This window comes from Heptranchias perlo, chromosome 17, assembly GCF_035084215.1.
Source record: "Heptranchias perlo isolate sHepPer1 chromosome 17, sHepPer1.hap1, whole genome shotgun sequence".
NCBI classification, from domain to species: Eukaryota; Metazoa; Chordata; class Chondrichthyes; order Hexanchiformes; family Hexanchidae; genus Heptranchias; species Heptranchias perlo.
This window is the reverse complement of record NC_090341.1, coordinates 13,098,024-13,112,340: the sequence shown is the minus strand read 5'-3', so window position 1 is coordinate 13,112,340 and position 14,317 is coordinate 13,098,024. Positions and strand designations below refer to the sequence as shown.

General features: G+C 44.4%; 1 protein-coding gene across 4 annotated transcripts in view; it reads left to right on the top strand.

The window, feature by feature from the left end:
* LOC137334376 (proline and serine-rich protein 2-like) overlaps positions 1-5,516 on the top strand; it is a 61,816-nt gene extending 56,300 nt beyond the window's left edge. For all 4 annotated transcript variants that reach the window (XM_067999091.1, XM_067999092.1, XM_067999089.1 and 1 more), the window contains exons 3-4: positions 2,281-2,485; positions 4,118-5,516. In XM_067999091.1, coding sequence (XP_067855192.1) covers positions 2,281-2,485; positions 4,118-4,758 — 846 coding nt within the window. In that variant the 3' untranslated portion in view covers positions 4,759-5,516. The remainder of the gene's footprint in view (positions 1-2,280; positions 2,486-4,117) is intronic.
* The last annotated feature ends 8,801 nt before the right edge of the window (positions 5,517-14,317 follow it).

Here is a 14,317-nt window from a genome sequence, read left to right as displayed (position 1 = left end):
CATCCCAGGCTCAAATAGGACACCAAGGTTGCAAACAGTCTGGTTCAGCCTCAGACAATGGCCAGGGAGGGGGATGGAGTCGGGGCTAGGGAACAGAGTTTGTGGGGGGGACCGAAGTCAATAGGTTTGGTTTTCCCAATATTTAGTAAATGTGATTAGAACTACTTGTTTGCGTGGTGGATAAACACCGAAGTGGAGCAGATGGGCCGAATGCCCTATTTCTGTATTGTAACTCCTATGTGTTTCCGTATGTGGAAAATTTGTTGAGTTGTAGGAAAAAAATCAAGTGATTTTTAAGTTGGACTGGTAGAGGGGGGATTTAAGCTTTTGGGTGTATTGTTGGGTGAGGGGGAGGAAGATTGAGTTCACAGGGTAGCTTTGTATTGGTTTGTAGTTCACAGGATGAGAAAATGGTGAGAGGAGGATGTTAGAGATTTAGCAGAAGCAAGTTTAGATTTTCTTTGTGAATAAGCAATTGATAGTTGATCTTGAAGTGGGAGGAGTCACCATGAGATATGGGGAGGGCGAATGCATGAAGAGAAATTGCTGGAATTTTGGTAATGCCAGTGGCAGGAGAAGGTTATGATTCTGCAGGACGCAGTTTTTGTTTGTGAATGTGCCAGTTGGCCAGCGACAATTTTCAACACGGGCGATGAGAAAGAACGAACGACTTACATCTACATAATGCCTTTCACAACCTCAGGATGTCCCAAAGTGCTTTACAGCCAATGAAGTACTTTTGAAGTGTAGTCACTGTTGTAATGTAGGAAACGAGGCAGCCAATTTGCACACAGCAAGGTCCCACAAACAGCAATGTGATAATGACCAACTAATCTGTTTGTGATGTTGGTTGAAGGATAAATATTGGCCAGGACACTGGGGAGAACTCCCTTGCTCTTCAAGTAGTGCCATGGGATCTTTTACGTCCACCTGAGAAGACAGACTGGGCCTCGGTTTAACATCTTATCTGAAAGACGGTACCCTCCAACAGTGCAGCACTCCCTCAGTACTGAGCTGAAGTGTTAGCCTAGATTTTGTGCTCAAATCTCTGGAGTGGGGCTTAAACCCACAACCTTCTGACTCAGAGGCGAGAGTGCCGGCCCCGCAGAAAAGCAATGGAGCGGACAGTCTTAATGTTTGGGCAATGTTGGGGAGGTTCACCTGGAAAGGGGAGAAAATGGGAAATTTAAAAAAAAAACTGAAAATTACCGGCGCAGGAGGTTGCAGGTCAACAACGGAAGGTCCAAGGGCAAAACCGAGTGCAGTCCAACTGGAGGAGGCCTAAGAGTGGGGAGTGGTCTACTTGTGGTGCGAATAAAACCACAAAGAGTAGCCAACCAGAGTGAGAGGCCGCAGATCAGGCGGGGAAAGGTCTCAGGGCAGAAGTGGGAGAAAGGTAAATAGCTGCATTTAACATTTAATAAATAACTTTAAAATAAATGTAACTGCAATTTACAATTGGTATCTTGGTTTACCAGCACATGCATAGGAGTTGGGAGGTGCAAATGAGCCACATCAGCACCACCTAATGTTGGGAGGATTGAAAGGTCAGCATAATGGTAATTATGGGTAATTTTGAAGCAAGCATTATCCAGGCATTACTAATGCGTAAGAAAATGTGACAGAGGCATGTCAGGAATGTGACAAAAATCGGCACACAGGAAGTAAGCATGGCAACAGGAAGTGTGTGCTATATGCAAGACTTTTAATATATTATAAATAAATAACCATATAGAGAATGACAAGCTATTTTATAGATATAACGTAAACACGCACCCCCTCCACCATCGGCTCACCGTAGCTGCAGTGTTTATTATCTACAGGATGCACTGCAGCAACTTGCTAAGGATTTTGCCAAAGCACCTCCCAAACCCATGTCCTTCACTGCCTAGAAGGACAAGGACAGCAGATGCATAGGAACACCATCACCTCCAAGTTCACCTTCAAGTCTTACAACATCCTGACTTGAATGTATATCACCATTCCTTCATCATCACTGGGTCAAAATCCTGGAATGCCCTACCTAACAGCATTGTGGGAGCACCACCACCTTCTCAGGGCAACTAGGGATGAACAATAATGCCACCTAGCCAGTGATACCCTCATCCCAAGAATGAATATATTTTAAAATGTTGCATGTCTATTAATCCTAGTATATGCATCTAGTCTTTGATTTCTGTAATGAGCAGATTTCCTCACTTCTGTGTTCTGTTTTTCAAAGGGGTTATTAATTGATCAGAAGCTGACCAGGTTGTGTAACTTTTTCTGCTTCACCTGCAGGAAGATGAGTTCTTACGCCACTTGTCCCACGAGGAGAAAGAATGCCTTAGTTTTTTGATTGAAACCATTGACTCGTTAGAGGTGGAATTGGAGGAAGATGACGAAGAGGGGGTGACTAAGGGAGATAGCATCATTAGCGATGGGTTTTATGAATTTCTAGGAATGGTATGCAGCACTCGACAGACAGATGGTACAGCAGGCCCAGGTGAGTTCCAGTTACACAATGAATCACAGATATCAATGTGGTTATAAGTTATGTTTTGGCCACAAAAGCTCAGTTTGTTCTGAAAAAAGATGTCTGCAAAATCTATAGCTATTTTGGGGCTTTCGTTCTCCGAAAGCCTATTGTTGAGTAATAAATCTTGTCATCAGGGTCCTTTCTAAAGAATAATTCCTTTCTTCAGGGCTCTCTTTTAAAGAAAGAATCTTGCCTCCAGGATTACCTTTTAAAGAGGAAATCTCATAAGCAGGATGACTATTTTGCTGTGTCCAAAACCTGACGGGTTGGAGCTTAGGAAGGGGAGGGACTTGAAATGATTGATTACAACAATCGATACATACTGTATATACTTTTCCAGCTGCAAATAAAAACATCCAATTTCTTAGGTTGTCTCCATTAAGCCAAACTTGATTAGTGATTTAAAGATTGGTGCCTGAAAAATGTTCCCATAAAGGAATGAATTCATTAGCCATGCCTCCTGTTGCCAGTTAGAAGCCATTAAAGTTGTTCATTGTTGTAGTGGAACATTTACATCTTATAAGTAAACCAATAATTCCTGAGGACTGATTTACGTCAGGCACTACCTTAGTGCAGGAAGTCGGCCGAGCAGTGTGAGGGTCATTGGATTTGCAGTCTTTCTGACAGAGGTGCCTCACAGTAGTGGCTGATGCACCTCAGTTTCCATGCACACTCTCAGGCCGTTTCTCTCACATGCTTCCTAATGCTCTTGGATTGGTTGAATGGGTGCTTTCAGGTAGGACAGGTACTGTAACATGGCACTGACCATGCAGAAATGGTATGTGGCCCAGAAAATCAGACAAGCATTGGACCTTTGCTGTCTGGTCTACATTTTGTTTGAAAACAGTTCCATCTGTTCCATTCAGCTGAAAACAGGAGGGCAGACTGCCTACAAACCCATATCTCTAAACAGCAGGCAAATGGCTTGCTTGCAGGCTTCTGCCACTGTTGGTCTGTAACTTGTCACTAGGAGTTGCTAGGACATCGCCTTTTAATCGAGCCTAAAAAAAAATCTCACTTCATGCAATTGCTGTCCAATTTTATTCTCTTCCAATGCACAGGAAACAGGTTGTACCCTTCCTTGGCATGTGTGCAAGTGAGGAAGATTAGACTTTATCAAAGAGACATGCCAAGTTTCAGTAAAAATTTAGTTTGATAAAAAATTAACCATGAAGTGGGAGAAGATGTGGAATGATATTTAGGCTCAGTATTCTGAGGTTTAGCACTAAATCTTGAAAAATGTCTGTACTTTCACAACTGTGGTATCATGATGCTAGCTCAATTGCTAAATTTAAATGTGAGATAGATAGCTTTTTGGCAACCAAAGGTATTAAGGGATATGGGCCAAAGGCAGGCATATGGAGTTAGATCACAGATCAGCCATGATCTTATCAAATGGCGGAGCAGGCTCGAGGGGCAGAATGGCCTACTCCTGTTCCTATATTCCTATGTTCCTATAATCTCCAGATAAATGTCTTTATCCTCCATTGACCAAATATGGATAGTATTGTACACACATTTCAAAGAAGTAGGATCACTTTGCTAATATTTTCTACTATATGTTTAAGGTGGTCCTGAATTGTATTTTTGTATTTTTAGATGATGCAGGTAGCTGTGACAATGTTGGGACTATTAGGAATGTGGATACATTTACCAGTAGCCCACCTGCTGAAATGATCAATAACAGAGATACGGAATCAGTTCCTGGGCTTTATACAACACCCAACCAAACAGCAGCATCAGAAGAGGGCATGAAGGAGAAAGAGCCAATTAAACATCGAGGATCTGAAACTACGATAGCATTTGAATCCAATATCTCAAACCAGTCAAGAGACACCTCACCTGATGAACAAAGGTCACCCAGAACACTCACTTTGCTCCCTGCTCATGCTAAAAAGTTTGACACCATCCTGAGGTCAGGGGTGAGTGTGCAGGAGCTCCGTGCCCAGGTTCTAGCCCGCCTAAGCGGGTCTGGCCAGAGGCCAAGCAGTCAGGTGGCGGGTTTGGCAGCCCAACCCAATTCACTCCGATTACTTGGAGGGCCTGAGCAGAAGGCAGCAAGGCAGGAGGCCCTCCAGAGACTAGGACTGTGGAAATTTACTGGAGGCCTGTCCAACAGCAACTCCTCCTCCTCTCAAACTCTTGCAATGGAGGGGGCTCAACAGTCAAAATCTCCACAGTCACCAACAGAAAAGGATCATGAAGAAGCTTTGAAGAAACTGGGTCTCTTAAACCTATAATGTTGAAAAATTGTTATAGGAATTTACTCAATGAGGACTATAAATAACTGTTCATAGATTTTTTTTTAATCCTGTGGTTGGGTGGCCACTGGTTATCTAGGGTTAGTTGCCAGTTGGCCTTGTCACTGAAGTTCCCCTACCCCCAACAAGGCCAATAAAATGTGTCAAGTGTGCAGCCTTCCATATATTCAGAAAGGCTTGTTAATGAAGCAGTGCTCTATAAATACACATTTCCCTATTTCTGCATTAATAATTCACTGAGCTATTCCTAAATTGTTCTATGACAGTAAGCCAGAAAATTTGCTCAACAAAGCACGTTTAGGAACAACATAGGTTTGAACCCATACCTTCTGAATGGAAATAAGGGACTGAGCACCTGTCTCTAAATAAAAAAGGGGAGTTGCCCATTGACTCCTTGCAGCTATTTATCAAGACTGGGAACACACCATGTGTGAAATTGTGGGTGTAAACCCACATCCTGGCACTGCATTGCGCAGGTTGGAGAAGCTGTCGCACACTGCAGCATTGTGTTCCTTCCCTCTGGCAAATTGAAATTACTTGGAGCTCATATGTCAAATGATCAAATATTTGTTACATTTCCATTCATCATGGTGTCTTTAGGATCCTGCATCTATTTATTGTTTTATAGATCATTCTATTATTTATGTAACTCACTCTTCTATATCACGTAGTGTATATACTATGTGTGCATATATGTAATAATCAGTAACACTTTGAACAAATAAACATTTATTTCAAATCGCAATTCTTGTTCTGTCCAATATGTTCTTGCTAGGGCCTAAAGGAATAAGAAAGAAAGAATTTATATTTATTATATTAGCTTTAATGGAAAAGATACTCGGGCGTGGTGTAACACGAGCTGCCGATTCGCCATCGCCCGTTTTGCACAATGGCCCAGATCAATTTCAGTCTAAATTTCTTGTACCTCCTAAATTAGAAATTCCAGAAACAACATTCAATCTTTATTTTTATGCTCCTGCAAAGAAACATTTTACCTGCTGCCTTTTTGTAATATTTGTTCATCCATTTAAGTCCCATTTCTAAATTACAGAAAATATTCGGTTCTGATGAAGGAGTTAGACATGAAAACATTAACAACAAGAACAATTTGAAAAAATATACCAGGTGCTGGAAGGTGGAATTCTCTCTCAGATGCTCTCTGACCTTTACTTGTCCAGCATTTACTGTTTTTCTTTCACAATTCCAGAATTTGCAGTTTCTGTTTATACCTTTTACAAAATATTTTTGCGCTTGTATTAAATCCATAAGAGTATTCACTTATGAATAGAAAGTGGTGTATATGCTACTGATTTATCTTCCCATTTTTTGTGCTCCATTTCCTGATCCACAAGTGCTGAGTTTTGCTGCAAGATGCTGACACTGTTTGACTAAAGTTACAGATTCTGATCAGTTCTCTTTTTTTACGCTTCTGTGAAGCACTTTGGAACATTTTTCTACATTAAAGGCACTATAGAACCATAGAACCAGAGAAAAGATACAGCACAGAAGGGGGCCTTTCGGCCCATCGTGTCCGCGCCAGCTTGAAGAACAATCAAAGGTGCCCATTCTAATTCCACCTTCCAGCACCTGGTATATTTTTTTCAAATTGTTCTTGTTGTTATTATAAACAAAAAAATTGGAACACAAGTATTTCCAGTATGCAGTAGTTCTTGCCAGTTTGAGTATATTTTCCATAAAAATCTAGGGGCCAAAATTCCTGTCTTCCCTAATTATAGCAACAAAATGGTGTAGTTTCTTACTCGTATTTGTTTTGCAAAAATTAGTGAAGGCAGTGGTCTTAATTTTAAAATTCCATACCTTGTTATGCTAAACCGTTATAAGTCACTCGTTAGGCCTCAGCTAGAGTGCTGTGTCCAATTCTAGGCACCACTCTTTAGGGAGGATGTCAAGGCCTTAGAGAGGGTGCAGAAGAGATTTACCAGAATTATACCAGGGATGAGGGACTTCAGTTATGCGGAGAGACTGGAGAAGCTGGGATTGTTCTTCGAGCAGAGAAGGTTAAGGGGAGATTTAATTGAGGTGTTCAAAATTATGGGGGGTTTTGATAGAGTAAATAAGGAGAAATTGTTTCCACTGGTGGGTGGGTCGGTAACCAGGTGACACAGATTTAAGATAATTAGCAAAAGAACCGGAGAAGATGAGGATTTTTTTTACGCAGCAAGTTATGATGTGGGGTGCACTGTCAGAAAGGGTCGAGGAAGCAAATTCAATAGTAATTTTCAAATAGCCTTGAAAAGAAAAAAAAATCAGGGCTATGGGGAAAGAGTGGGGGAGTGTGACTAATTGGATAATTGGATAACTCATTCAAAGAGCCAGCACAGGCACGGTAGGCCAAATGGCCTCCTTCAATGCTGTAAGATTCTATGATTGTTCTCTGCTCCCCTCTCACTGATTTCCATTCTCCAGCCCTTTGCTGTGCTCTACCCCTTGGCTTCAATATGTTCCACTTCCTGGGTCCATTACCACAGTGCTCCACTCCCCAACCTATTCCACCCTTGCACTCCCATTTTGTTCCACTCCTGCCCCTCTTGTGCTCCATTCCCAGGCCCACCCTGGCTTGGAATGAGATCATGCTAAGCAGCACAACCCACTTCAGATCCCAAACTACCCATGAGCAATGCCACAGGAGATCAGCTGGACTAAAATAAAAATTGTTATTTAGTCAATCAGTGCCTCACTGTTACAGCTTTATACCTATACAAATTCTGTTAAGAATAGTGTAGTAACATTGAACCGTCACAAACAAAACAGCAAAATGAAAAAAGAATTATTGATTTTTATGGAGTTTCATTAAGAATTCATACTTCAAGTGCCTTCACTATGGGACTCGGTAGTGGAGTGGAAATAGGAAACTATGGAGTCCCAGTCTTTCTAGCAGAGAAGGGAAGGTTTCATAGATGGGTCTGCTCTTCAGATTCAAAACAGATGGAGGAACAAGGAAGCTACCTATAGGCATTGTTCATGAAGGCATAAATGGAGCCTGTCTTACTCGGCCACCGGATAATCCATGAAGCTGGTACCCAGAAGAAGTGATTCAGCAATAAACATTCATTGTATCTACACCCATTCGTGCAAAGCAATTTATCTTAAATTCATTTATGTTGCACTAAATGGAAACCGAGCAGAAATATATAGAGAAAGAGAAGACAGAGAAAGAAAGTGATGAATCTAGAAAGTGTAAAATATAGACACCAAAAATTATGAATATTAATTAGACTTTATCAAATAAAATCAAAATTGAATATCAAGCATATTTTATTTTGGATGATTAGGCGGGAGTTCACAAACAATTCCCAGTACATCCATTGTCGTCTTTTAGCCTTTCTCTTTCTCTTTTGTCTGTCATTGTCTCCTTTATATTCTTTCTTCTAGTTCCCATTCTTTGCTTTAACAGTCATTAATTTTTCTCTCGCCTGCCTTTAGTTCTTTTATTTTAAACTGAGACAGGCACACACAGCTTTCTTTTCTATTTTCTTTTGGTGTTGCTGTATTTCTCCTGTTTTTAAATAAAAGACATTGTAGCAGTTAAGAAAGCAGGCTGCTCTTTAGCTTGCTGGTGGGAGGTGGCTCCTGTGTATTCTGCTAATGGTGACAATAACACTGATTGTAATTCTTTTACTGGCACATTTCCTATTTAATCACTGAATCATCCTCCCATTACCCAGCTAGGGCTGGTCCTTACCATCTGCCAGGGGAGGGCAAGGGGAGAGAGGGAGGAGGGGGTTGGGGATATTGCTGATACAGTGACGGTTGCTGCCATGATTGAAACTGGCATGCAGAATAAAAGGAGATGAAGGTTAACTCTTACTATGCTGGATCTAAGGTGGAGTTCTCTTTATTTAAAGAGGCAGCACAGTCAGATGCTAATAAACTCATAACTAGTTTGACAAGTAATGTTCTGCTTGGATCAGGGTTTCTCTAACCTGCACCTAAAACAGCCTATTTTCAAGCCTTTGTTCTAGTTCCCCTCTTTAACCATTCAGTCAACAAATTGGTGTAAATAAATATAACGCAAAATACTGTGCAAAAACATAAATTTTATGCAGTAATGATTGGAATCCAAAAATGTGTTGCTGTTTCTCAGTAACATTGCTGATTGTTGACAACATTTAATGAACTAAGTATTAAGGATAGATCTTATGGAATGTTTATGCATGGAGCAGAACGTTGTATATCTTGTCTCCGTTTCTGGGTTATTCATTTTCCCTTTCTCGCCTCTCTTTGTCACACAGTTCCACCTGAGATCAGTAAGTCTCCATGGGGAAGATTTCTTCTGCGTGATGAAATTGTAAGCTCCTTTCTAAATGGGGCTACGATGTTGTTGCACATAAGACACAGAGGAATTCTCCTCTCCTCTTGTGTGAGTAATTGAGGGCACAAACCAGTTTTTATCCCTCTATGGTCCTTTGTTTCATTAATACCCCAATGACCTGTGCTGCCATATGATGCTCTCAGGCCTTTCCCCATTTTACATTTATTTTCTAACTGACTCCTTTTTTAGGACTTTTTGTATTGCTTTATTGGCTACTCGAGAGGATAGCTAGGTGCCCTGCTCCCAGGCTCCTGCTAATTGCACTCTTCAGCAGCTGCTAGGAGCTGTGCTAGGGCAGTTCATGGATATTTTTCTTCCCTTTGTTTGGTGCCACTTTGTGATATAGAAAAGAAAGAACTTGCATTTATATAGCGCCTTTCACAACCTCAGGACGTCCCAAAGAGCTTTACTGCCAATGAAGTACCAGAGAAAGATTAGGGACTCAGTGTACGGGGTAATTATAGGCACAAACTGTGTTCTATTTCTCCATCAATGCAGGATCCCACCAATGTTGCCATTTCATTGGTGTCGATTTTAACTTTTGGCAGCACGATTTTGAGGCACTAGCCTCATTTAAATTGGGCCGGCAAGCTGCAAGGCACCAAACGGGCGTTCTGATGCAGCTCACGGATTAACACTGGCCAATGTGAGACTGCCCCGGCCTCTGCTGCTCCGGGCCCCACAAAAATAATTTCACGCTTGCCTTGGCTGGGTGTTTTCGGCTTTATTGGAAATGATTGGAGCATACAGGGTGCATACTCTGACTATTTCCAGTCTAAAATGGCAATGAGGGTCCTAGGACCCTGATTTGCATATTGAAATGGGTCTACCACCTGAAACAGGTGGATGCTATGGGCACCCAGTGATAGGCCCCTTTCAAAATGGCATCACCTGCATCATCAGTGTTACCAGGCCAGTAAGGCTACTGACAACATTTTGAGGCCATTACCATCCCGTTAACACCAGGCATAGCAAGTGAAAATCGGGCCCATTGTGGTTTTTTAAAAAGTGTTATTCACACATTTGCTCTTTGAAATCTCTCCAGATCGTACACCACCCCCACCTGAGAGTACCTGGGCTTCTCCTAATGCTTCTCCATTATCAGCCTCCAGGAGGCATGCAAGAGTGGCTAAAGACACTTTTGGCCTTGTGCAGAAACACCTAGGGGAGTTATATTGGATAACCCCCAAAAACGACAGCGGGGATCGGGGTGCGCTATTAACCCGTGCCCGTTCGTTGTAATGCAGGCAGCACGTAATATTCATGCTACCTGATGATTTAAATGATTGCTGCGGGCAGCCAGTGGGAGTGGCTAGCACTACTTAAAGACAGCCTGCGCCTCTTAAAGGGGAGGTGCACTGTGGCTGCAGGAAGTGGTGGAAGTCAATTGTGAACTGAATCTGTGCTGCAACATATTGAAGAATGGCTGGACCTGCGAGAGAGCGTGCACCAAGGTTCTTGGATGATGCACTAGAGGCCTTGGTGGGAGAGGTGGACAGAAGGAGGGGCATCCATATTCGCAGGGGGGCCAGGGGCGCTCCAGACATAAGCTCAAGAGGCAATGGGAAATAATAGCGGACGAGGTCAATGACAGGAGCATAGCGCCAAGAACATGGATGCAGTGCAGGAAGAAGTTCAATGCTTTGACACAAGTGGTCAAGGTGAGTGAGGCCAACTGTCAAGTGGCACCTCCTACCAACTGCACCACTAGCCACATCACTGCTCCACGACTACACCCCCCATCACCCACCTACCAACAAACTCTTTCAATCAGTACTCAACTGCTTCATCTCACCCCCACACATTACCACTGTTGCTAGCCACACACCCACAACTCACAGGTCACGCACACTGGCAGCTATTCAACCATGACAGCCACATCACCCAAACATCTTGCAGGACACACATCCCTCTTTCTTGCAGGAGAAGGCAGCAAGAAAGAACTGGAGGAGGACAGGCACTCCTACACGTCCTAACTCCCGTGGAGGAGACAGTGCTGGCCATTATTGGAACGGCCATCTTTGAGGCCGTGGCCACTGGCGGTGCTGAAGGTATCGACGAAGAAGGTCTCTGCATTCAGAATCCTCCTTCTCGCTTCCCATTTCTCCCTCATCCCTCAATCTTTTCTGACTCACTTGCTGCAGATGGTGTAAGCACGCACATCTTAATTTCTCCTCTCCCCTCATCACAACTCAATGTGTCCCTTTGCCATTTCAGATACCCAAGAACTAGAACCTGCCCCGTCAGAGGAGGCAGAGGAAGACGACAGTGATGATGCAGACACACCGTCACTCGATCTTACACTCGCAGCCACCAGCTCAGATACTGACATTGCGCATAGTTTAGAGGCTGGAATAGAGGAGTGATCTGAACATAGTGAGACACTGGGCACAAGTGCGCAGGAGCCAGGGCGGGGGGAAAGGATACTGCAGGTGCCAGCTCGCCAGAGGGTGAGGTCGTTCACTAGTTCTGCTGCTGAGGAGTCAGATGATGACTTTGATGGTATACAACCAAATGCTTGGGACACTGGAAAACCTGCCAGAAAGCCTGCACACAATGCCAAGGAGCAAAGATGAGTTCAGCTCCAACTTGGCACAGGGCTTTGCTCAGAGCTTGGAGCCCATCCTTCCCCACATGGAATGGGTGGTCACTTCCATCAGCACACCTGTGGACCCCACCATGATACAACGTCTGATGACCAATGTCACAGCTTCCATTGCAGCATAAGCATCTGCCATCCAAGGTCTGACTGCTGTATTTGGAGCTCAGACTCCTGCCTTGGAAGATCAGATTGCTGCTATCGTGACTCCGGGTACCAATGTTGAAAGGGGTTTCCAGGGCGTCACAGCAGTCTAGCAATCTGTTCTCCAACAGATCACCAGGATAGGAGCCGCCCCGGGACAGTGGCAGTGGCGCCATGGAAGATGAACCTGCTGTTCTCTTTCAGCATTCCTGCTCCCACCCCTGCCACTCCACCACTGCCCTTGCTGTTGCTTGTCAGCCAGCCAGCCCAGACTGCAGCTCAGGCTGAGATGATGCAGTCTGAAGCCGAGCCCTCCCGGCCCAGAGCTGCTTGAGATCGTCCTCCAAGGCCATCTGCACGCTCCTCCATTGAAGACCAGCAGCGTTCCACCACCTATGCTCCAGCCACTGGGGATGCACCTCATAGGAGCACTAGGATAGGTAAAGGGACACTAACAACAGGCACTAAGGGAATGCACAAAAGTGAATAGTCTTATTTTGTTTGCATCATTTCATGTGTTAATTTATAAATGTGCATTTGAATTTGCATTTAGTGGTGGTTTTTATTCCTGTGATGAGTTGAGGGAGCAAGCAATGTGCAATCATGAGGAGGACTATTTGATGGTCATGTGAGAGAGGAAAGGTAAAGAGTTGGGAACTGTTAGTGAATGGGGAGGTGTCATTGAGGTTACTGGTAATGCTTGTTAATAATCTGATCACGCAGAGCCCTGGCAGACAGGGCTTGTCTACCTTGCTGCCACCCTGCCTCTTCCTCCACTTCCTGCTGTCATTCCTCCTCCTTCTCCTCCACTTCCTCCTCTGTCTCTTCCTCCTCCTCCTTCTCCACCTTGTCTTCCTCTTCCTCTTGCTAATGTTCTTGCCTGATAGACGGGGCAAGGGCTGTTCCCTCATAATGGCGAGGTTGTGCAGCATGCAGCATACAATGACAAATCTTGATACCCTCAGCTGAGTACTGCAGGGCTCCTCCAGAGCAGTCCAGGCAGCGGAAGTGTTGCTTGAGGATGACTATGGTGTGCCATATGATGTGACAACATGGCTCTCGTTGTAGGTCTGCTGTGCACGTATGCATGCGTTTGGGACCGGAGTCATGAGCCATTTCATGCAGGGATGACCCTTGTCACCCAGTAGCCAGCCTTTGACTTGCATGCTGGTTTAAATATAGGTGGCACGTTGGACTGCCACAGGATGAAGGAGTCATGACTGCTGCCAGGATAGTGGGCATTGACCTGCATGATGCACTACGTGTGGTCGCACACCAGCTGCACATTGAGGGAGTGGAATCCCTTTCTGTTCATGAGTATAGCCACGTTCAGATGTGGAGCACGCATGGCAATATGCAGTCAATGACAGCCTGCACCATGGGGAAGCCTGCAATGCGAGCAAACCCTCGTGCTCACTTCTGCTTCTTGTCTCTGGCTAGAGGGAACGAGATGAATCTGTTTCTGAATGCGTACAGAGCCTCAGTGAACTCCCTTATACAGCAGTGCACTGCAAACTGTAAAAATTAAGCGCCACGGTTACTTTGACAGCCACAGGCAATGTTGTTCTTGCCCCGCTCTGAGGCTGCAGTTGTGGCTGCAGCAGTTGACAAATTTCAGTCACGACCTCTTTAGTGAACCGCAGCCATCGGATGCACTGGTTGTTGCTGAAGTTGAGGTAAGAGAATTGATCCCCCCTTGGATATTGCCTCCTGCTGAGTGTCCTGCTCCTCCTCCTCCCTCTTCTAGCAGCTTGTCCTGCTCTGTGTGGCCTCTCTTCATGCTCCCGGTTATGTTCAATTCCCAGAGGAAGCCCTAGCTTCATGTCTAAAAGCCCTAGACCCATGTCTAAAAGCAACATTTTTCAGCACACTATTTTAAATGCCACTAACAGTACTACAAGTCCAGCCAGACCACTCTCTTATAGAATATTGCAACTTTAGTCAAGTATAGGAAACTTCCAAAAACACGTGCAATTGCACCAGCAGCCAGAAGAAATAATCCAGCAACTAACCTGTAACTCCTGCATGATCCCTTTAAATAGCGCTGGTGGGGGGGTCATTCATGCCCTTTAAGTCATGTTCAGTTGTGCGAGGTTAAGACAGGGCGTTGGCTGGAGGTCCAAAATGTCGCTGGCTGCTTCAAATCAGCATTGCATACTGATTTGTGCCATAATCTCCCTACTTTACAGGCTGCCGGCGGTCGTTAGGTGCACGTTCGCAAACCCCTTTACCAAGGTGGCATCCTGCACACTTCACGTCGGAAGTGTGCGCCATCGGACGCTATTTTTGGGGATTAGGTGTCTGCTTAGCACCTACAAAACGGGCCAATTGTGCCCCCCGAGGCTTTGCTCAGCACTTCTCCACAATAGTACACACCACGTGGAGAATTACAGGCCTACACCTGCCTCCTAAAGCTCCATGTTACACTGTGTTGAAGCACCAACACGCTCCCCTTTTATTAT